General features: G+C 51.6%; 11 protein-coding genes across 11 annotated transcripts; 7 read left to right on the top strand and 4 right to left on the bottom strand.

The window, feature by feature from the left end:
• Positions 1–21: 21 nt before the first annotated feature.
• On the top strand, positions 22–1,584 carry KL911_005159 (uncharacterized protein; the record flags this gene model as incomplete). The annotated part of the gene is made up of 1 exon (XM_043200530.1): positions 22–1,584. The coding sequence occupies one exon, from the start codon at positions 22–24 to the stop codon at positions 1,582–1,584; it is 1,563 nt and encodes a 520-aa protein (XP_043052124.1).
• A 31-nt stretch (positions 1,585–1,615) lies between these two features.
• Positions 1,616–2,686, top strand: KL911_005158 (uncharacterized protein; the record flags this gene model as incomplete). Its single annotated transcript, XM_043200529.1, has 1 exon — positions 1,616–2,686. One exon carries the CDS (start codon positions 1,616–1,618, stop codon positions 2,684–2,686), a length of 1,071 nt encoding a protein of 356 aa, XP_043052123.1.
• A 107-nt stretch (positions 2,687–2,793) lies between these two features.
• Positions 2,794–3,249, top strand: KL911_005157 (uncharacterized protein; the record flags this gene model as incomplete). Its single annotated transcript, XM_043200528.1, has 1 exon — positions 2,794–3,249. The coding sequence occupies one exon, from the start codon at positions 2,794–2,796 to the stop codon at positions 3,247–3,249; it is 456 nt and encodes a 151-aa protein (XP_043052122.1).
• Positions 3,250–3,397: 148 nt separating this feature from the next.
• Positions 3,398–5,743, bottom strand: KL911_005156 (uncharacterized protein; the record flags this gene model as incomplete). Its single annotated transcript, XM_043200527.1, has 1 exon — positions 3,398–5,743. One exon carries the CDS (start codon positions 5,741–5,743, stop codon positions 3,398–3,400), a length of 2,346 nt encoding a protein of 781 aa, XP_043052121.1.
• Positions 5,744–6,493: 750 nt separating this feature from the next.
• On the top strand, positions 6,494–9,181 carry KL911_005155 (uncharacterized protein; the record flags this gene model as incomplete). Its single annotated transcript, XM_043200526.1, has 1 exon — positions 6,494–9,181. The coding sequence occupies one exon, from the start codon at positions 6,494–6,496 to the stop codon at positions 9,179–9,181; it is 2,688 nt and encodes an 895-aa protein (XP_043052120.1).
• A 179-nt stretch (positions 9,182–9,360) lies between these two features.
• Positions 9,361–10,098, top strand: KL911_005154 (uncharacterized protein; the record flags this gene model as incomplete). The annotated part of the gene is made up of 1 exon (XM_043200525.1): positions 9,361–10,098. The coding sequence occupies one exon, from the start codon at positions 9,361–9,363 to the stop codon at positions 10,096–10,098; it is 738 nt and encodes a 245-aa protein (XP_043052119.1).
• A 130-nt stretch (positions 10,099–10,228) lies between these two features.
• On the top strand, positions 10,229–15,841 carry KL911_005153 (uncharacterized protein; the record flags this gene model as incomplete). Its single annotated transcript, XM_043200524.1, has 1 exon — positions 10,229–15,841. One exon carries the CDS (start codon positions 10,229–10,231, stop codon positions 15,839–15,841), a length of 5,613 nt encoding a protein of 1,870 aa, XP_043052118.1.
• A 30-nt stretch (positions 15,842–15,871) lies between these two features.
• Positions 15,872–17,287, bottom strand: KL911_005152 (uncharacterized protein; the record flags this gene model as incomplete). Its single annotated transcript, XM_043200523.1, has 1 exon — positions 15,872–17,287. One exon carries the CDS (start codon positions 17,285–17,287, stop codon positions 15,872–15,874), a length of 1,416 nt encoding a protein of 471 aa, XP_043052117.1.
• Positions 17,288–17,415: 128 nt separating this feature from the next.
• On the bottom strand, positions 17,416–18,360 carry KL911_005151 (uncharacterized protein; the record flags this gene model as incomplete). Its single annotated transcript, XM_043200522.1, has 1 exon — positions 17,416–18,360. The coding sequence occupies one exon, from the start codon at positions 18,358–18,360 to the stop codon at positions 17,416–17,418; it is 945 nt and encodes a 314-aa protein (XP_043052116.1).
• Positions 18,361–18,484: 124 nt separating this feature from the next.
• KL911_005150 (uncharacterized protein) lies at positions 18,485–19,819 on the bottom strand (the record flags this gene model as incomplete). Its single annotated transcript, XM_043200521.1, has 1 exon — positions 18,485–19,819. One exon carries the CDS (start codon positions 19,817–19,819, stop codon positions 18,485–18,487), a length of 1,335 nt encoding a protein of 444 aa, XP_043052115.1.
• Positions 19,820–19,896: 77 nt separating this feature from the next.
• KL911_005149 (uncharacterized protein) lies at positions 19,897–20,115 on the top strand (the record flags this gene model as incomplete). Its single annotated transcript, XM_043200519.1, has 1 exon — positions 19,897–20,115. One exon carries the CDS (start codon positions 19,897–19,899, stop codon positions 20,113–20,115), a length of 219 nt encoding a protein of 72 aa, XP_043052114.1.
• Positions 20,116–20,340: the final 225 nt, after the last annotated feature.

The raw sequence follows: 20,340 nt of genomic DNA, 5'->3' as shown, positions 1-20,340 counted from the left end.
AACTTGTTCCATACCCATGCCATGACCCAGTTTGTGCCCGGTCGTGGTGTATACATGGATATTAAGACACGGCTGATTCCATACTACGTCTCAGACATCACAGATGGCTTCACGTACCGCGTCATACCGGCCGCAGTGTACATTTTCTTCACCAACCTTTTGCCGGCCATGGCCTTCGCACAGGACATGTACGACCACGCAAACAGGTCGTACGGCACCAACGAGGTGCTTTTGTCGTCAGCAATGGCGGGCATAGTTTTTGGCATCTTTTCAGGCACTCCTCTGTGCATTGTTGGAGTGACTGGCCCGATATCCATTTTCAATTACACCGTTTACAATTTGATGAAGCCTCGAGGGACACCTTATTTCCAGTTCATGTGCTGGATCTGTCTGTGGAGCATGGTTTTGCACTTTTTGGTGGCTATCACAAATAGCGTCAATTTCATGCGGTATGTCACCAAATACAGCTGCATCTCTTTTGGTCTGTTTATTAATATCGTCTACATCCAGAAAGGAATCCAGATCCTGACACACCAGTTTGCAATTAAAGACGATTTGAGCGGTTTCGCATCGATCGTCGTGGCCCTGGTGATGACCCTGTTTGGCCTGGCCGCACACTTCTTCGGCACAAAGTCGCACTACATTCATCCCTTGTTCCGCAAATTTGTGAAAGACTATGGCACCCCGCTCAGCGTGGTGTTTTTCACCGGATTTATCCATTTTGGAGGCCATCTCAAATCCGTGGATTTCGCTAGGCTGCCAATCACCCGCTCATTTCACCCCACGTCGCCGGACCGTCCTGAAAGTTGGTACATTCCGTTCTGGCGAGATGTATCCGTTGGCGATGTGTTTCTGGCGCTGCCTTTTGGCATTCTTCTTACTATACTGTTTTATTTCGATCACAACGTTTCTTCCCTGATGTGCCAGTCAGACGAATTTCCGTTGAAAAAACCAAGCTCATTCCACTACGACTTCATGCTGCTGGGGATTACCACAGGAATTGCTGGAATTCTGGGGATACCGGCCCCGAACGGCCTCATTCCTCAGGCCCCCTTGCACACGGAGGCGCTCTGCGTCCACGAGCACGATTATGCTACCGGAAAAGACAGGGTTGTTCGAGTGGTTGAACAGCGGCTCAGCAATATCATTCAGGGCCTCATGACGCTAGTAATGATGACCAGACCCTTTCTAGTTGTTTTAGGCCAGATTCCCCAGGCAGTTCTAGCTGGATTGTTTTTCATCATGGCTATTGGAGCCTTGAATGAGAACGAGGTTGTGCAGAAACTCCGGTTTCTTTTCACAGATCCTGCCTCCAGGGAAATCATGGGTTTTCCCCGCCATTATTTTCTGCTCGAGCGAAAATGGTTCCTCATCTTTCTGGCTTTGCAACTGGCAGCCTTTGGCTTCGAGTTCGCTATCACGTGCACAAAGGGCGCGATAGGGTTTCCTGGCGTCCTGATGTTCTTCATGGTTCTTGCAATCTACTTTCCGACTTTCATTCCGCAGGACCAGCTGAAAATGCTCGATTCCCAGGCTGCAGACGACTTGATTCTGAAAAGCCTGAAGTTCGAGAAAAACGAATAACGCGATTTATATAACAGTATTTAATTTTCTCATGATAATTCTCATATTCCTATTATTATTGTCGCCTGTGAGGGCTTCATTGGGCGATGAATTGCCCGAGTTCCAAACGTGTGTGAAAAAATGCGATGTTTTGACGTGCAACGGCATCTCAAAGTACTCTGACGTTTCAGAGAGAACGCTTTTGCGTTGGCAGTCTCAACAGCAGAAATACCACATGTTCCAGGAACCGCCGCTCTCGTGGGACTTGCGACTCGTTGGCTGGGACTGTTTTCCTAATTGCGACTACCAATGCCAGCGAATCGTCACTAAGGACCGCCAGAGTAAAAATCTCGAGGTTTATCAGTTCCACGGAAAATGGCCGTTTATTCGTGTCCTTGGGATTCAGGAGCTTTTCAGCACCATCTTCAGCATCGGAAACTGGTTCCCTCACTACTGGGGAGCTAAGATGATATGGAAGCAATACAAAAAGGAGATTAGGGCAGGAAATACGCATTTCGTCAAGTTATACACGGCATACATGATCGTGGCTGTCGTGGCGATGTGCGCTTGGTTTTTCTCTACATTGTTCCATCTGAGAGATACGTGGAACCGAGAGAGACTGGACTATTTTTTTGCCGGGGCCACTGTGCTGTCTGGCTTCTACGCGATCGTCGTTCGGGTGTTCAGACTCTATCTTCCGGAAAACGATCTCAAGCGCCAGGTTCTCGCAGTTTGCACGCTTCTTGCATACTTCCTCCATGTTGGCAGACTTCTGAGGGACTGGTCGTACACTTACAACATGCAAGCCAACTTAGCTTGCGGACTACTTCAAGATGTGTTGTGGATCTATCATTCCATCAACTGTTTCAACAGAGCCAGACGCTCTATGTCGCTAAAACGTGACCTCCTGAATAAAGAAATCAATTGGACGCTCACGCCGCTGGTTCTGGTCGTGAGCGTGAGTGCAGGCATGTCTTTTGAGCTCTTTGACTTTCCGCCTCTCTTCGATCTTCTCGATGCACATGCCCTATGGCATTTCGCCACTATTTGGCCAGCCATGTACTGGTATTCCTATATGATCAAGGATGTGGAAGAGGGTTTGAAGGACAGAAAGTACGAATGATGTAGACCGTATCGAATAATCAAGGACTTTACTAGAGTGCGACTAAATTATTTGTTGCAGATTCGCTAATTTTTCATTAAATACAATGTATTTTTAATATTCCACCTATGTCTTCCTTCCATCAGATCGACTCCACAACACAATATGCCTTACGATGTCCATTCTGCCGCTGTAAAATAATCTCTTCAACACCTCAAAGGTCACGGTACGCTTCTATATCGCCAATGCCCAGGGAATTCGCATTTGTCGACCTTTCTCCTTCATTGCAGATCAACTCTCATGTACCTGACCACAACGATGTGTTCTTCCATGTGGGCTCAATGTGGGACTTTGATAACATCGGAGTGAGTAGACCCTCGTCCGAGATAGCTGTGGAGATGGAAAATCTGGAGAATCAGGACAAAATGGTGTTGCAAGTAGCAAGATTTCTAACGTGTGCGGACTGCGATAAAGGACCGCTGGGTTTTGCGGCACAGGACAAATGCACACCGCCAGACAAACCAGAAAATGGAGAAAACCTGATCTACTTCCTTCGCGGGGGATCCTGTCTCTACGATAGTTAATGATACGAGAATAAGTTTTTTTCACACAATCAAATATAATGGATAGTAAATAAATAAACTTGTGAAACCAATTAGCAAACTCTGCCGAAACTTACCACCCTTCTATTAAGTAAACGTCACCAACTTCGGCAGCATCCGATTTCAGTCCTTATTTTCTGGAAGCACCCATTTTGTTCAGAGCAGAACCGTACTTGAACCACTCGATTTGCTCTTCGTTGTAAGTGTGAGACAGTGGAGTAGACCAAGCCTCACCTTCCTTAGGGTGAACAACCATGGTCACGTGTTTACCTGGGGCCAACTCGGTCAGTCCAACAAGGTCGATCTCATCATCTGGGTTGATTCTGTCGTAAGCCTCTGGCTCCACAAAGTTCAATGGCAAAAGACCTTGCTTCTTCAGGTTGGTCTCGTGAATTCTAGCAAAAGACTTGGTAATAATGGCAAATCCACCAAGGAATCTTGGCTCCAATGCAGCGTGCTCTCTGGAAGAACCCTCACCAAAGTTCTCGCCACCAATAACAACCCACTTGATACCGTGGTCTCTGTAGTATGCAGCGGTCTCTGGAACACCGTGGTACTCACCAGTGTAGTGGTTCTTGACAGAGTTGGCCTTACCGTTCTCAGCGTTGATGGCACCAATCATGTAGTTCTGAGAGATGTTCTCCAAGTGTCCACGGTACTTCAACCAAGGACCAGCCATAGAGATGTGGTCAGTAGTGGTCTTACCAAGAGACTTGATCAAGATTGGCATTCTGTAAGCATCCTTTCCATCCCATGGCTTGAATGGCTGCAGCTTTTGCAATCTGTCGGAAGTTGGGGAAATGTTCACTTCAACAGAAGATCTCTCTTCTGGAGGAGCTTGGTAGGTGTTTTCACCAGGGTCGTATCCTTTTGGTGGCAGACCAACACCGACAGGTGGCTTCAGCATGAACTCGTTTCCGTTGGCGTCCTTCAACTTGTCAGTCAATGGGTTGAATCTCAAGTCACCGGCAATGGCGTAGGCAACAACCATCTCCGGAGAAGCGACGAAAGCATGGGTAGCTGGATTACCGTCGTTTCTGGAAGTGAAGTTTCTGTTGAAGGAGGACACAATGGTGTTTTTGTCACCCTTCTTGATGTCTTGTCTGTCCCATTGACCAATACATGGACCACAGGCGTTAGCCAGAACCTTACCACCAAAGTCTTGGAACACCTTCAATTGACCGTCTCTGGCGATGGTGGCTCTGACTTGCTCGGAACCTGGAGTGACGGTGAAGATAGACTTGGCCTTCAGTCCGTGAGACTCAGCATCCTGGATAATAGAGGCAGCTCTGGACATGTCTTCGTAGGAAGAATTGGTACAAGAACCAATCAGACCAACCTTGACTTCCAATGGCCAGTCGTTGGCAACGGCAACCTCCTTCATCTTCGACACTGGGGTGGCAAGATCTGGGGTGAATGGGCCGTTGACGTGTGGCTCCAGAGTGTTGAGGTCAATCTCAATCACCTGATCGTACTCACAGCCCTTGTCAGCAGACAGGTAGTCCTTTTGGTAGAGTTTTGCGAACTCAGCAATTTGAGATCTTCCGGTAGCATTCAGGTACTCAACCATGGACTCGTTGAATGGGAAAACGGAGGTGGTGGCACCAATCTCAGCACCCATGTTACAGATAGTTGCCATACCGGTACAAGAGAAGGTGTCGACACCCTCACCGTAGTACTCGACAATAGAGCCGGTTCCACCCTTGACGGTAGTGATACCGGCCAGCTTCAGGATGATATCCTTAGGAGAAGTCCATCCAGACATCTTACCGGTAAGCTTGACACCAATGATCTTTGGTGCCTTCAGCTCCCATGGCAAGCCTGCCATGACGTCGACAGCGTCAGCACCACCGACACCAATGGCCAACTGACCCAGACCACCAGCGTTAGGGGTGTGGGAGTCGGTACCAATCAGCAACTCACCTGGGAAAGCGTAGTTCTCGAGAATGATCTGGTGGATGATACCAGATCCTGGTTTCCAGAAACCAATGTTGTACTTGGCACATGCAGATGCAAGGAAATCGTACACCTCCTTGTTCAGGCTGATAGCTCTAGCCAAGTCAGCAGGGCCATCCTTTTGAGCCTGAATCAAGTGATCACAGTGCACAGTGGTTGGGGTGGCAACCGATGGCATACCAGCAGACATGAATTGCAGGATGGCCATTTGGGCGGTGGCATCCTGACAAGCAACTCTGTCTGGTCTGAGCTTCAGGTAGGAGACACCTCTTTGGATGTCCTGTCCGTGCGGGTCATCCAAGTGGGCGTAGAGCAATTTCTCAGCGTACGTCAAAGGTCTGTTGAGTCTGCTTTTGACGATCTCTAGGACCTCCAACTGCTTCTTGTAGTTGATGTAGTTCCCTTTCTCCAGCAAGTTCTGAGGCACCTTGGAGTCCCTGGTGATGTCAGAGACAGTTGCCATGGAACGCGAAATGCGTTTTGTAGCCGATCTGGCTGTTCTCGATGAAACCGACAACATGTTTGGTTAAAAACAAAAGTGGTGGTGATGATGTATTTATAAATTATGCGTGCAGGAGGAAGGTAAAAGTTGCCAGCCGGATGTCCACCAGGGAAAATCTGGGGGCTGCCCGGTGGTCCACCAGGCGCCCCCCGTGGAAACTACGTCACGCAGGTAGTCGTTCTGCATGGTAGTTGTTAAAAAAGTCGGCCCCGGCACGACAAAAGCCGCATAGCTGCGTGCAGGGCTCCGTTAGTCCAGGCACGTCGAGCCAATGAGAGCCCAAGGATTTGTAAAACAGAGAAGTAAAGGGTTGTCAGAGAGTGGTCGGAAAAACGCCGTTCAAGCTGCTAGACATGAGAGTAGGAGGTGCCATGGACAGCTGCAAGACAGGACCCGCCTTTTGGTTGCGGTAAGGGCGTTAATCCTGATCTGCAAAATGACAAAGCCGAGATCGGCTTTGCACAGCCATATTTTCTATGATCACAAAGGAACATTTTTGAAACTCCGAGCCGAGTATGGAGGAAAAGAATTTGCGAACAGTAGTCAGATTTTTGCCACCAGCAACCTCCGTGCACCAAAGAAAACACACAAGTAGATTACGTAGGCCCCTTAGGCCAAAACATGCAAACCAGACTCCAGTGACCTCCACCGCACACCAGATATTACTAGAACTTTCTGTGCGGCTCTAGATAACCAGATCACCAGAGGAGGGTCTCGCGTTTCGATGCTGTATAAATTGCTTTCCTTACAGCAGCAATTTTGTCAATCATGGATCAATCACAATTTACCGACAGAGCTTTAAACATTGTGACCACAGCTCAGAAGCTGTGTCAGCAAAACAACCATGCTCAGATTGTTCCTCTCCATTTCCTTGCTGCTATGACTCCGATGTCTACAGATGGGGAGGCCATATATCTGAAAACGCTGATAGAAAGAGGCCGCTTTGACTGGCAAGCTTTTGAGCGCACAGTCAACAAGCACTTGGTGAGACTGCCAAGTGTTGAAGGCAGTAATACCGAGCCATCGTTCTCGGCATCTGCTGCCAACATTATCACGAACGCTAATAAAATCAAGGGCCAGCAAAAGGATTCCTACATCGGCCAGGACCACATTTTGCTGGCATTGCTCGAGGACTCCACGATCAAGAGCATCTTGAAGGAGGTCAACATCAAGGTCGATGCGCTCAAAGCACAGATTCAGGAGTTGAGAGGAAACCAGAGAATTGACTCTAGACAGGCCGATTCGTCGCAGCAATTCGAGTTTTTGTCCAAGTACGCCATTGACTTGACCGAGAGGGCACTACAGGGTAAAATCGACCCAGTCATTGGCAGAGAAGAGGAGATCAGACGGACCATCCGGGTGCTCGCCAGAAGAGCCAAGTCAAACCCATGTCTGATTGGTGATCCCGGTGTTGGTAAGACCAGTATTGTCGAGGGAGTGGCACAGAGAATAGTGGACAACGACGTTCCTACTGTTTTGCAGGGCTGCAAGCTGTACTCGCTTGACCTGGGTGCTTTGAAGGCTGGAGCAAAATACCAGGGTGAATTCGAAGAAAGACTTAAAGGAGTCTTGAGCGACATTGAGAAGTCGCAGGCCATGGTTATTCTGTTTATCGACGAGATTCACATGTTGATGGGTGATGGAAAGTCTGATGCTGCCAACCTGCTGAAGCCAGCTCTGGCCAGAGGCGACTTCCACTGTATTGGTGCCACAACCGTCACTGAGTACCGCAAGTACATTGAGAAGGACGGTGCTTTCGAGAGACGGTTCCAAAGAATCGACGTGAGAGAGCCTACAATCCAGGAGACTGTTGCCATCTTGAGAGGTTTGCAGCCAAGATACGAGATCCACCACGGTGTGCGTATTTTGGACAGTGCCCTGGTGACTGCTGCCCAGCTTGCTTCTAGGTATCTCACCTACAGAAAATTGCCAGACTCTGCTGTCGATTTAATTGATGAAACGGCCGCCGGCGTTGCCGTGGCAAGAGACTCGAAGCCGGAGGAGCTGGATTCGAAAGAGAGACAGCTTGAGCTGATCGAGGTTGAAATCAGCGCTCTGGAGAGAGACCAGGATGCCGACAGCTCTACAAAGGAGAGACTGGAGGCCGCCAGACAGCGCAAGCAGAATCTCGAGGAGGAGCTTGCACCACTTAGAGAAAAGTACGACCAGGAGCGCGCGGGCCACGAAGAACTGACGGCTGCCAAGCGGAAGCTGGACGAGCTGGAAGTCAAGGCCCAGGACGCCGAGAGACGGCACGACTCGCAGACCATTGCCGATCTGAGAATGTTTGCCATTCCGGACGTGAAGAGACGGATCGAGGAGCTCGAGGCCAAGGTGATGGAGGAAGAGGCCAAGAGCGAGGAGTTTTTGGTGAAGAACGTTGTTGGTTCCGAGCAGGTTGCCGAGACCGCTGCTCGACTGACGGGCATTCCTGTCAGCAAGCTTACGCAGGCCGAGAATGCTAAGCTCATCACGATGGAAAAGGAGTTGTCTTCGGCCGTGGTTGGCCAAGGCGAGGCAGTCAAGGCTGTGTCGAACGCTATCAGACTGTCGCGTTCAGGTCTGGCCAATCCTCACCAGCCGGCTTCATTCCTATTCCTTGGTCTTTCGGGATCCGGTAAGACAGAGCTGGCCAAGAAGCTGGCAGGATTTCTGTTTTCAGACGAGAGAGCCATGATCCGGATCGACTGCTCCGAGCTGATGGAGAAATACTCCGTTTCGAAGCTTATCGGTACCACTGCCGGTTACATTGGCTACGAGGAGGGTGGTATGCTGACCAACCAGCTTCTCAGAAAGCCATACTCGGTGGTGCTTTTCGACGAGGTCGAGAAGGCTGCTCCCGAGGTGCTGAACGTGCTTCTGCAGATGCTCGACGACGGCAGAATCACGGCTGCCAATGGTACGCTCGTCAACTGCTCGAACTGTATTGTGATCATGACGTCGAACCTGGGTGCCGAGTACATCAACGCATCGAAGGGCAGCAAGATAGACGAGGAGACCAAGAACCTGGTGATGTCTGCCGTGCGCGCTCACTTTAGACCGGAGTTCCTCAACAGAATCTCCGCCACAGTGGTGTTCAACAGACTCTCGAGACATGCAATTGCCAAGATCGTCAAGCTGAGATTGAAGGAGATCGAGAGCAGGTTCGAGCTCAACGGTAAGTCGCTTAGACTGGACGTGGACGACGGCGCACTGGAGTATCTCTGTAAGAAGGGCTACTCGCCAGATCTGGGCGCTAGACCTCTGAACAGACTCATCCAGAATGAGATCCTGAACCACCTGGCCATCATGGTGCTTAACGGACAGGTTCAAGACAAGGAAGTGGTGAGGATCACGACGAACGAGAAGGGCATTGTCGTGGTGCCTAACCACGAGGTCCAGGACGCGATGGACGTCGACGACTGGACAGACGACGCTGACGACGACTCTGGATACAGCACTCCAGATTTGGACTGAACGATGATGAACGACATGACCGATGTGACCGATTTGAACGATATGTGACCGATACGTAGACACAGTAATTAGATATGGATTAAACGATTAGAGACTGAAAGTAGCTACCAATGCAGAGATGTGCATTGCAATTAATTTTTCATTATATCTTTTTTTTAGTCTTAAAAAAAATTTTAGGAATGGCAACTAGAACACAGTTTGAGAATTCCAACGAGGTCGGCGTATTCGCCAAGCTCACCAACTCGTATTGTTTGGTGGCTGTTGGAGGCTCCGAGAATTTTTATTCTGCCTTTGAGGCCGAGCTGGGCGATGTGATCCCTATTGTGCACACCACCATTGCAGGCACCAGAATCGTGGGCCGCATGACCGCAGGCAACAGAAGAGGTCTGCTCGTCCCTACACAGACAACCGATCAAGAACTCATGCATTTGAGAAACAGTCTTCCGGACTCCGTGAAGATCCAGCGTGTTGAAGAGCGTCTTTCAGCCCTGGGAAACGTGATCTGCTGCAATGACTACGTCGCTCTTGTGCATCCAGATGTTGAAAGAGAAACGGAGGAACTTATAGCCGACGTTCTGGGTGTGGAGGTGTTTAGGCAGACCATTGCGGGAAACGTTCTTGTTGGATCTTATTGCGCTCTTTCGAACCAGGGCGGTCTGGTTCACCCTCAAACCCCGATCCCGGACCAGGAGGAGCTCTCATCACTGCTCCAGGTGCCCTTGGTCGCAGGTACGGTGAATCGGGGGTCCGCTGTTGTGGGAGCAGGCATGGTGGTTAACGACTGGCTGGCCGTCTCTGGACTCGACACCACGGCTCCAGAGCTCAGTGTCGTTGAGAGTATATTCAGACTGCAAGATGCACAGCCAGACGCCATCTCTGGCAACCTCAGAGACACCTTGATTGAGACCTACACATAGACAGACGCTAGTTCCTTCGAAATAAATGCTTATGTAATAATCACCAAGAGCTATACCACCAGCACTTTTGTGTTTTTTTTTCAACCGGCAGTAAACTTAAATCAACGTTCATTCATGTCTTTCTGCGGGTATGTATTTTTTTGGTTTTGCCTCTAACAAAAGTGTTTCAAAAGGCTCAATTAGAGCAAGAGCGCTGGAGAAGCTGGCCTCGCTTTCTGTGCGGGAGGTGGACGACTCCAGCACGCTCGAACAGAGTGTCCCTGACACGTTGAAGCGGCTGCTGGCGGCCACTAGGAGCCAGTCTGGCGCGCAGTTGGGCAGCAAGAATATCCGGCACTCGGAATTTGAGGTTCTGCTGGCGCTCTGCAGAAGTTGCGAACATATCAAAAGCAAGATCCAAGCAGAGATCCTGCTCTCTAGATTTGAGCTCTATCTAGCGGAATTGGGCACCGATAGGTTTTCCTCGAAGAAAACGCTCAAAACGTACTTTCCCACGCCGTGGACAAAGCTGTCATACGAATTGGTTGTTGCAGTTTCGACTTTGGGGCTGAATTTGCCCACAGTGAGGCCAAAATGTCAGGATCTGGTTTTCCGGTTTATTGACACCTTGCAGTCAGACTCGGCCAACCTGAGGACTCTGTTTTGCTATGTAGGGCTTCTGCAAGGGCTGACTAAAAACATCGCGTTTGTTGGCTCCGATCTTGTGCGGCGCGTGGTGAGTGTCTTTGACGAAGCGTTTTTTTCCCAAGTCGAGTCATGTATTGGCTCGATCGACGAGCACGTTTATGTGGAGATGGTGAACAATTTCGAGGACTACGGGTTTGAGTTTTCGTCGCTGTTTTTCATGTTTTTGGTGCAGAAGCTGGCCGTTGAGTTTCTCAAGTGCCAACTGGAGTGCAAGTCTGAAAAATCTCTCGTGTTCCACGTCCTGGCCAGTAACACCAAGGAGCTCCAGAAAAAATTGGACACATCGCTGCTGAAGGAGCTCGCGCTGACAGCCATTGCGAACAACAAATACGTCAACAACGGCTCCGACAGGCTGGTAACGTCGACGTTTGGCCGCAGAAACGCGGGCTACTCCATCAAGGCGTCCACGATCGAGATACTCGCGTTGGGCTCGACGCTTTCGGTTGTGGATCTCAATTTTGCCACGGCGCTGATGGACGACTATCTGGAGCAGCTCTACAAGATAGACGGCAACTGCACGAGCGAGGTGGTGGAGATGATTAATTCCGAGCTGCTCACGAGCATATTCTCGAGCGCAGCTCTTCTTTCGGCGAGAAAGAGCTTTATCGGCCTCCGTCTCAGCAAGTGTCTGCCAGCGATTTTGTCGCTGCCGGTTTTGAACAGCGAGGCTGTCAGCGAGCTTGCGCAATCGCTTTCGTTCTGTTTGAAAAATCTGACCGAGGACGACGTTGTATCGTGCGTGTACAGTCTGACGAACATCTTGACCGACGCAGCAAAGCCAAACAGCGGCACTGTGAGCGGCACGATGGAGCTAAGACCCTCGTTCTCGCTCTCGTCGACCGCGACCGGCCAGCCTCCGTCAACGCTGACCGAGGACGGCTCGTACGCAATCGAGGTGCTACCGCTCGTGTACAGAAACGTGATTGCGGCGGTTTTGGAGATCGCTAAGGCGTTCAGAGACGAGTCAATCAATATCCTGGCAGTGACGATTCTCTTCCAGAAAGTGCGCAGGACACCAACAGAGCTAAACTGTTTGCTGTTGCGCGGACTGACTGGTTTTGTGGACGTGATGGAGGAGCGGGAATTTCTGATCCTGGTGAGACACTTTTTCGACATCTCGACCATTTCCACCAAGGACAAGGTTTCGTTCTCCCGCATCAGCTCTGTGTGGACCGAGTTTTCCGAGATCATGGCCAAAAGAGCGAGCTCCAGCCTGTACACCGTGTATTTGCACGAGATGCTATCTGCGATCATTTCCAAGGGCGATATTGACGACCTGGAGCACCACCGGTCGAACAACGAAGTGTCGATCTCTGCCTCTGAGATTTCTCTGTATCTAAAGCCTTTGGCGTATCTTCTGCCCCCCGTCGACCAGGAACCACTCATTCCGACAGACAAAGAGACCGTTGCGCTGTTCAAGGACATGTGGTTCAACCTGTGCATCCACGGCTACGCGCACGGCTCCGAGCTTCTGGCTGCCAACTACGACAGTCTCATGCGCGTTGCACACAACTCGCCGGCCCTGGCGTCCGAGTCGTCGTGGAACCGCACAGAGACGACGATCGACATGAACACGGTGCTCCGCAGGGGCACCTCGAAGCACACCGAGAAGCTGCACAAGGACGTGCTGAGCTCGATTATCACGTCGAAGTCTATCGACGCCAAAGTCTTCGAAACGCAGATCTCGCGGCCCAAGCTCATGTTCCTGGCCTCAAACCTGCTGCTCGAGAGTTTGCGTGCCGAATGCGGCGACTGCTCGACGTCGCTGGAGTACCTCTCGGACCCGACCATCTCGATCTCGAATCTGCAGGACTTTTCCGGCTCGATTGCGTTCTACGTGACGTCTCAGTACTTCCGCCGCGTCCAAAAAGGCGGCTCCTCGTCGTTCACCACGGCAAAGATCACTCGCCAGCTCCAGAACCTGTTCATATTCTGCTGCCACAGAGACTTTGCGCTCCAGAACGCAGCGTTGCAGTGCACTGAGCTCCTGATTGTGCGTGCTCCCGTGCTGCTCTGCTACGAAATGTCGCTCTTCTCTCTGCTGGACATTTTGAGTCTGCTCTACGAGAGCGTCATTGACGCCGACACCAACGAGTACGAGCCACGGATCGAGTTTACCGCGCCGGTGTCCGGCGTGAAGCTGTTGCTCTCCGACTCGTACAAATGGAGACACAAGACGCTCGACCTGCTGACCAGCTCGGCTCGCAAATGGATCACGCTGTGTCTGCTCAAGTGTCCGCAGGACACCAAGTCGCTGCTGCAGTCGTACGTCTCCAAGGTCAACGGCACGTCCAGAAAAGTAGCCAACTACGGTGTCACCTTCGCTCTGGAAATGGCGGGCAAGGTCATGCCTGCGGACCGCGAACTGTCGAGCGTCGACGGGCTGTCTGGCCGGCAAGTCAACATCACCTCAGCGTTTCTGTCCCAATTCCCCTGGAAAGCCGGCGGCTACGACTCGCTGCTGCGACTCACCGACCACGAGGCTGCTGGGCTGCGTGCTCTGCATTTGCACACCCGCAGGAAAATGGCCGATTTACGGGCGGCCGTGTCTGCGCACCTGCCTGTGGCTCCCAACCTGCTCAGACTCGTGCTCCATGCCGCCGCATCGCTGATCATCCGCTCCTCTGACCACAGCATGGGCGACTTGCTGCGCGAGGTGGTTGCAATTCCGTTTGCTATTTTTGACGCGGACTCGATCGAACTTGGCGTCGGTCTGTGGCTCAGCATCATGAAGATGCGGTCGGACCTGGCGCCGCTCGTGCTCTCTGAGATATGCCAGCGTTTGGAGGAGTCCATCAAGTTGCAGAAGGGTCTTTACAGCAAACAGTTCGATATACAGAACTCCAAGTACAACAAGATGGAATATCTGCCGACAAGCAAGGAGCAGATAGACTACAACGGCCGCAACGCTTCAAAGAACATAAAAGCGCACCTGCTGCTGTTTAGACTGCTGGCGTCGCACTTTGAGGCCACACGGTACCAGAGCAGCCATATATTCAAGATGTTCACCCGGACCGTGTTGATTGCGCTGCTGGGGCTAACTTTTGCCAGCACGCATCCGTTTGCCCGCACGGCACGCTTCGAGCTCATCAATTTTGCCCTAAGCGTGCTGAAGGTGCACCGCAGCCTCGGAACCAGAGACGTGCCCGGACTCACTTCTGCAATCCTTGATGGCGCGCTCTCGTGGTTTGCTACCAAACACCGTGCTCCGTATGGGAACAACAAGATGAAGATCCGCGGTGACTTTGGCATCCTTAACATGGCCGCCAAGCTCTTCATGGACGCGCGATACCCGGAGAACCCGGTGTTTGAGCGCAAGCGCGTGCTCTTGCTGCTTTTCCTCGACCACGAGATCAGCTTCCTAGCCACATGGCTGCACCCGCTGCATCCAATGGACACCACCGGCTCTTATAGCAACGTGAAGGTCACGGACCGCGTTTTGGCAGACGCGTACGCCCTGGACGGCCGCTTGGCCCTGAATCTGGTCGAGCGGTACCGGACGCTCTCGCTGGAGAGACCCATCAGACACCTGATACAAAACGACCCGCTCAAGGCGCTCGAGGACCCAACTGCGCTGCGGCTGTTGCTTGCCAGCGAGGACGTCAAGGTGCCGTCGCTGATGGTGCTGTCGACGGCTGCGTCGCCGTCGGACGCGATCAACCTGTTTCTGCCGCCATTCAACAGCGACCCGATTATCTTGCAGTACACGATGCGCTCTCTTGAAAGTTTCGACGCCCACTTGACGTTTTTCTACGTCCCGCAGATCGTGCAAGCACTACGGTTCGACATGCAGCTGGGCTACGTGCGCCGGTTCATTTTGGAGACGGCCAAGGTGTCGCAGCTGTTTGCGCACCAGATTATCTGGAACATGGCCGCAAACTCGTACAAGGACGAGGATTCGACGGTGCCGGACGACATCAAGCCCACGCTGGACGAGATCCGGTCGACGATGGTGGCCGAGTTCACGCCGCAGGACCGGGCATATTACGAGAGGGAGTTCAGATTTTTTGAGGAGGTGACGGGCATTTCTGGCAAATTAAAGCCGTTCATCAAGAGCAGCAAGCCGGAGAAAAAAGCGCAGATCGACAAGCACATGGCGACCATCAAGGTCGAGGAAGGTGTTTATCTGCCCAGCAACCCGCAGGGCGTGGTGGTGGACATCAACCGGCAGTCTGGAAAGCCGCTGCAGTCGCACGCCAAGGCGCCGTTCATGGCCACGTTCAAGATCCGCAAGGAGGTCAGCACCGTCGACGGCGACAAGCAGCAGCGCATCGAGGACCTCAGCGCCATTTTCAAGGTCGGCGACGACTGCAGACAGGACCTGCTTGCGCTGCAGCTGATGTCGCTGTTCCGGACGATCTGGATGGACGCCGGGCTGGACGTGTTTGTGTTCCCGTACCGCGTTACCGCGACGGCACCAGGCTGCGGCATCATCGACGTGCTGCCAAACTCGATCTCGCGCGACATGCTCGGCAGAGAGGCCGTCAACGGGCTGTACGAGTACTTCATCAGCCAGCACGGCCCAGAAACGTCGATCGAGTTCCAGAAGGCTCGCAACAACTTTGTGAAATCGCTCGCGGCGTACTCCATCATCACGTATCTGCTGGAAATCAAGGACAGACACAACGGAAACATCATGTACGACGACCAGGGCCACGTGTTGCACGTCGACTTTGGCTTCTGTTTCGACATCGTGCCCGGCGGCGTCAAGTTTGAGCAGTCGCCGTTCAAGCTCACGCGCGAGATGGTGCGTGTCATGGGTGGCTCCACAGACACGCAGGCGTACAAGTGGTTCGAAGAGCTCTGTGTCAAGTCGTTTTTGGTTTGTCGGCCGTACATGGACGCGATCGTCAACATGGTGGTGCCGATGCTGAGCTCGGGGCTGCCGTGCTTCAAGCCTGCTACCATCAAACATTTGACGGCACGGTTTGTGCCCAAGAAGAGCGACAAGGAGGCGGCCAGATACATCCGCGGGCTGATCAGAAAATCGTTCGAGTCGCTGGCCACGAAGGGCTACGACGAGTTCCAGAGACTCACGAACGGCATCCCGTACTGAGTCGACGTCGCTTCGCATTACTGATACATACTATACACCCCGACCAAACTCGTAGTCGTCAACATTGAAGGAGAACTCAGGCTCCAGGTTGCTTGCGAACTCGCCTGCCTCGTAGTAGAACGAGTCCTTGAACGGCTCCCTGAAGCTCACGTCCAGCGGCTGCCCCACGCCCATGTCTGGCGAGATCGACGGACTTGTCTCCTCGTACGGCTGGAACTGCGGCGTGTCGAGATCCTGCAGCAGCCTCTGCTCGGTCTTGTCGTCGACTTTGCGCGGACGGCCTCGTTTGGCGTCCGGTGCAGCGCCTCCCGCTCGCCGCTGTTTCTTCTTGAACACACCCTTTTCGTCCGGCAGCGCGCCGATGCATATATTTCTGATCCGATGTCGCTTCAGAGCGTCCTGCCGCGGGAACTTCTTGCCGCACGGACAAACGTGCTTGAACTCCTCGTGGCCCTTGTAGTGTCGTCTGAGATCGTGGTTTCGCACAAATGCCTTGCCGCACTTGTCGCAAATGAACGGCCGGTCAGAGAGATGTGTCTGGATGTGTGCTCTGATGTTGGAGACTCTCGTGAACAGCTTGCCGCAGTCGTTGTATATGCATTTGAACATGTCGTTTTCGTCGGGCCCCACAAAATGCACGTCGAGCGCACCACGCTCGAGCGTCGAGGTGATGGTTGGCTTTTTCTTCTTCGTAGGAGACCTACGCTGCTCCTGGATGATCTGCTCGGAGACGGAGTCTTTCTTCGTGATCAGCGTCGGCGTCCAGCTGTAGTGCGCGGGCTGTTTCTGCGGCGTCGGCGTCTTGATGTCCACGAACGTGTGCTTTACCTTGATCGGTGTAAACTGAGCATTTGCAGGATTGCTTTCTTTGGAATCCTGCAGCTGCCTTAAAGTTATGAGCTCCTGGGCAGAATAGCTGCTCGTGGCACGTAGCGGCGTATACTCAGAGGCAGGGTCCGCCGTGTCCTGTGGTTTAGCTGGGGTTTCCTGTGTGCTTTCCGGATTTGGAGGGGGGAACTTGTAGCCGTCGTGCTGCCCAGTGACAAAGTAGTCTGGGGCCGGCTTCGCCGCTGTCTGTGAGGGGACGTTGTTTGTGATGTATGTGCTGTCAATGTATCGTTCGATGGGCTGATACAGCGGTTTTTTGTTCTTGATGTCCACCACCGGGAGCCCAGGAATAGCCAGCTGCGTGTCGTCGCCAGTGCCCACGTAGCCAAAAATGCCAGATCCGCTGATCTGTCTCGAATGTTTCTTCTCAAACGAGGTCTGCTGCTGGCTGTATCCTTCGGAAATGCCAAGGTCGTATAGAATCGAGTCGAGGTCCTCGGTTTCTCCGTACACTTCGGGGTCGAAGCCAAAATTGTCATCCGGAAGAGGAATCGTCTTGAAGTTGGCCGGCAACCCCTGCTGCGAGTCCACAAACGGGTTGTTCATCTGCCAGGCCATTGCTCTAGAATCACAGGTGAAAAGCAACTGATTAAACTTATCCGGGACATGAAATATTATCTTAATGAGTTTCCGCTTTAGGAATGAGGTAAACACCGGTCGCAAATTTTTCGGGCTGTGCTCCACGATCAGAGATCTTCCCATAGCTCGCCTCTGTCCAGCGAACAAACCAGCCGCGAACTCTCGAACTGCAGCTCCTGCAGCTCCTCGCGCGTCAGTTCCAGCTTGACGTCGCTTATTAGATCCAGGCCCAGTCGATCAGGGAACGTTTTTAGCAGTTCCTCTTTAGGCTTGAGGAGCACGTTGTTTAGATAGCTCAGCTCGTACATGCCAAAGGGGAAGTTGTTCGTCGGCGGCTGCGGAAGCGCGTTCATTCCAAGCGTCACGTGCAAACCATCAATCTTCCACGTTGGCGATCCGGGCACCTCGCCGTTCACGTAGCCAATGTCGTCCTGGGAGAACCTTATGTCGCAGAAGGCGTCGCAGATAGGCTCGATCAGCTTCACGGTGGGCTCGTCGAGCGGAAGCGCCAAGAAAAACCGCTGGTAGTCGACTCTGGTGAACATTTTCACTTTGCCGTCCAAGTTGATGGGCACAGGGGAGTATTTCCCCGAGTCTCTGAGCTGCTTGCTTCGTTTCTGGTATTCGCGTTTGTAGTGGACGATCGACTCGTCGGATTCGTACATCACAATCGGCGTGAGCGAGACATGGACGTGGTATGTCGACAGGTTGCTGTACAGGAAGTCGTTGTAAAACAAGTTTGGCCATTTAGTTTTGAGATTCAGCATCTGCGGTTCTATGAGTCTATTTTGCAGCATTTTTTCGTCCCGGCCTCTAATCAGGGCGCCGTACGGAAGATCGTACGGGCGTATCGGTTGCTTTTCAATATCAAAGGGAATGGCGACGTAGTCAAAGTAGCCATTTCGCAGGTCGTTGAACCGGGCTCGCAGCGCGTTGTTGAGGTCCACTAGGTGTCTGTGCAGCAGTACTCGTTGCCTCTCAACCGGTTTCAAGGAGAGCAACACGCTGGCGAAATGTTTGGCGTGTGTTATGGTGTTGCTGGCAATCAGCATGAAAGGTGATGGATATTTATATGTTCAATTTATTTTATTCAATTTTTACAAAGGATGCACCACCTCTCTACAGTCGGTTGACACTTGAGCAACAAGTGCGTAGAATAATTTAGTATTTATAGACTCACACCAAGAGCATCTTTCTTGGGTCCTCGATCAACTCTTTCACGGTCTTGAGGAAAGTGACAGCTTCTCTACCGTCCAGCATACGGTGGTCGTACGTCAGAGCAAGGTACATCATTGGACGGATCTCGACCTTACCGTTGACGGCAACGGGACGCTCCTTGATTCCATGAAGACCCAACACGGCGGTCTGTGGCATGTTGATGATAGGAGTACCGTACAAAGAGCCAAAGACACCTCCGTTAGAAATTGTGAAGGTTCCACCGGCCATGTCCTCCAAAGTCAACTTTCCGTCTCTGGCACGGACACCGAGGTTGGCAATGGCTTCCTCAATCTCCAAAACAGACAAGCTCTCGGCGTTTCTCACAATTGGAGTCACCAGACCCTTAGGAGTGGCAACGGCAATGGAAATATCAACGTAATCCCTGAAAACCATGGTGTCATTGTTTTCGATAGCAGCGTTGACAGCTGGAATCGACTTCATGGCCAGAGTACTGGCCTTTGAGAATGCTCCCATGAATCCGAATTTGATACCGGTCTTCTTGAGAATCTCGTCCTTGTACAGTTTCCTCATTTCCATCAAAGCAGACATGTCGACCTCGTTGAAAGTGGTCAACGAAGCGGCAGTATTCTGCGACTCCTTCAATCTCTCGGCAATTCTCAGTCTCATTCTATTCATCTTGACTCTCTCCTCGGTTCTAGAGAACTTTCCAGCAGACTGGGTCTTTTCTGGGGTGGCGGCCTTAGAGGTCTCCTTCTTTGGCTCTTCTTTCTTTGGAGCCGCCTTTTTAGCCTCTTTCTTAGTTTCCTCCTTAGGTGCCTCTTTCTTTGGCTCCTCCTTCTTTGGCTCCTCCTTCTTTGGCTCCTCTTTCTTTGGCTCTGCCTTCTCGGCATCAGCTGGAACTTCTCCAGGCTCTATCTTCAGCAAGTCCTGACCGACCTCGACAGTGTCGTCGACATTCACCAGTAATTCAGTGACTTTTCCCGAGATAGGGGCGTTGACTTCCACATCGATCTTATCTGTCTCGATGGTTGCGATCAGCTCGTCTTGCCTGACATACTCTCCGACCTCCTTGGCAAACGAAGCCAGAGTACCTTCAGTAATACTCTCCGCCATTTCAGGGACCTTCACAACCTGGGAGTTGTGTCTCACAAAAAGCATCGACGTTCTCAAATTTTGAGATCTGTGTGTCAAATTAGAAGCAATAGGAGTTGGTCTAATGGTGGTTTTGAGTCCACGGGCAAAAGCTGGCGACAGACTGGACTTTCTCAGCACAGCCTGACTGCATCTAGCCAAACACTGAATATTGTTTGCACGTCTCGCAACTCTCAACATGTTAAAATATCTAGGGAAAAAAACAAGGTGGGTATAAAATTCTTTATATACATTTAGTGACATAAAACTCCGGGAAGATGGGATATTTCGAATTTGGACTGAACTCCCCGGAGAACCTGCAAGACAGATCCAGAGAGGATGGCAATGTAGAAAGGGAGGTTGGATGTTTGATCCCACGTACCTTACAAATTATAAGGACCCCATTGGTCTGCGGAATTTCCGAGCCCGGCCCCCTTAATCGTCGCGTCGATGGAGTCCAACACATAGAGTATGAGATGGTGCTGAACTCTGGATGAGTTAGGTTGTATAGTGTAGTGGTTATCACTTTCGGTTTTGATCCGAACAACCCCGGTTCGAATCCGGGTACGACCTCTTTTTTTCTCGAGCAAGGTTTTTTTTTCCTCTTCCCAGCCAAGATCTATCTGCCTGCAACTATTTACCAAAAGATATTTTTGATTGTGCTGCCAATTGTTCAACGTGGTTAAAATTAGGGATTTTTTAATGTCATATTTTTTTCTTGT

Source organism: Ogataea haglerorum (genome assembly GCF_019207285.1).
Source record: "Ogataea haglerorum isolate 81-453-3 chromosome Unknown 81-453-3_NODE_19_length_153765_cov_101.931563, whole genome shotgun sequence".
NCBI lineage: Eukaryota > Fungi > Ascomycota > Pichiomycetes > Pichiales > Pichiaceae > Ogataea > Ogataea haglerorum.
This window is presented reverse-complemented; position numbering and strand designations above follow the sequence as displayed.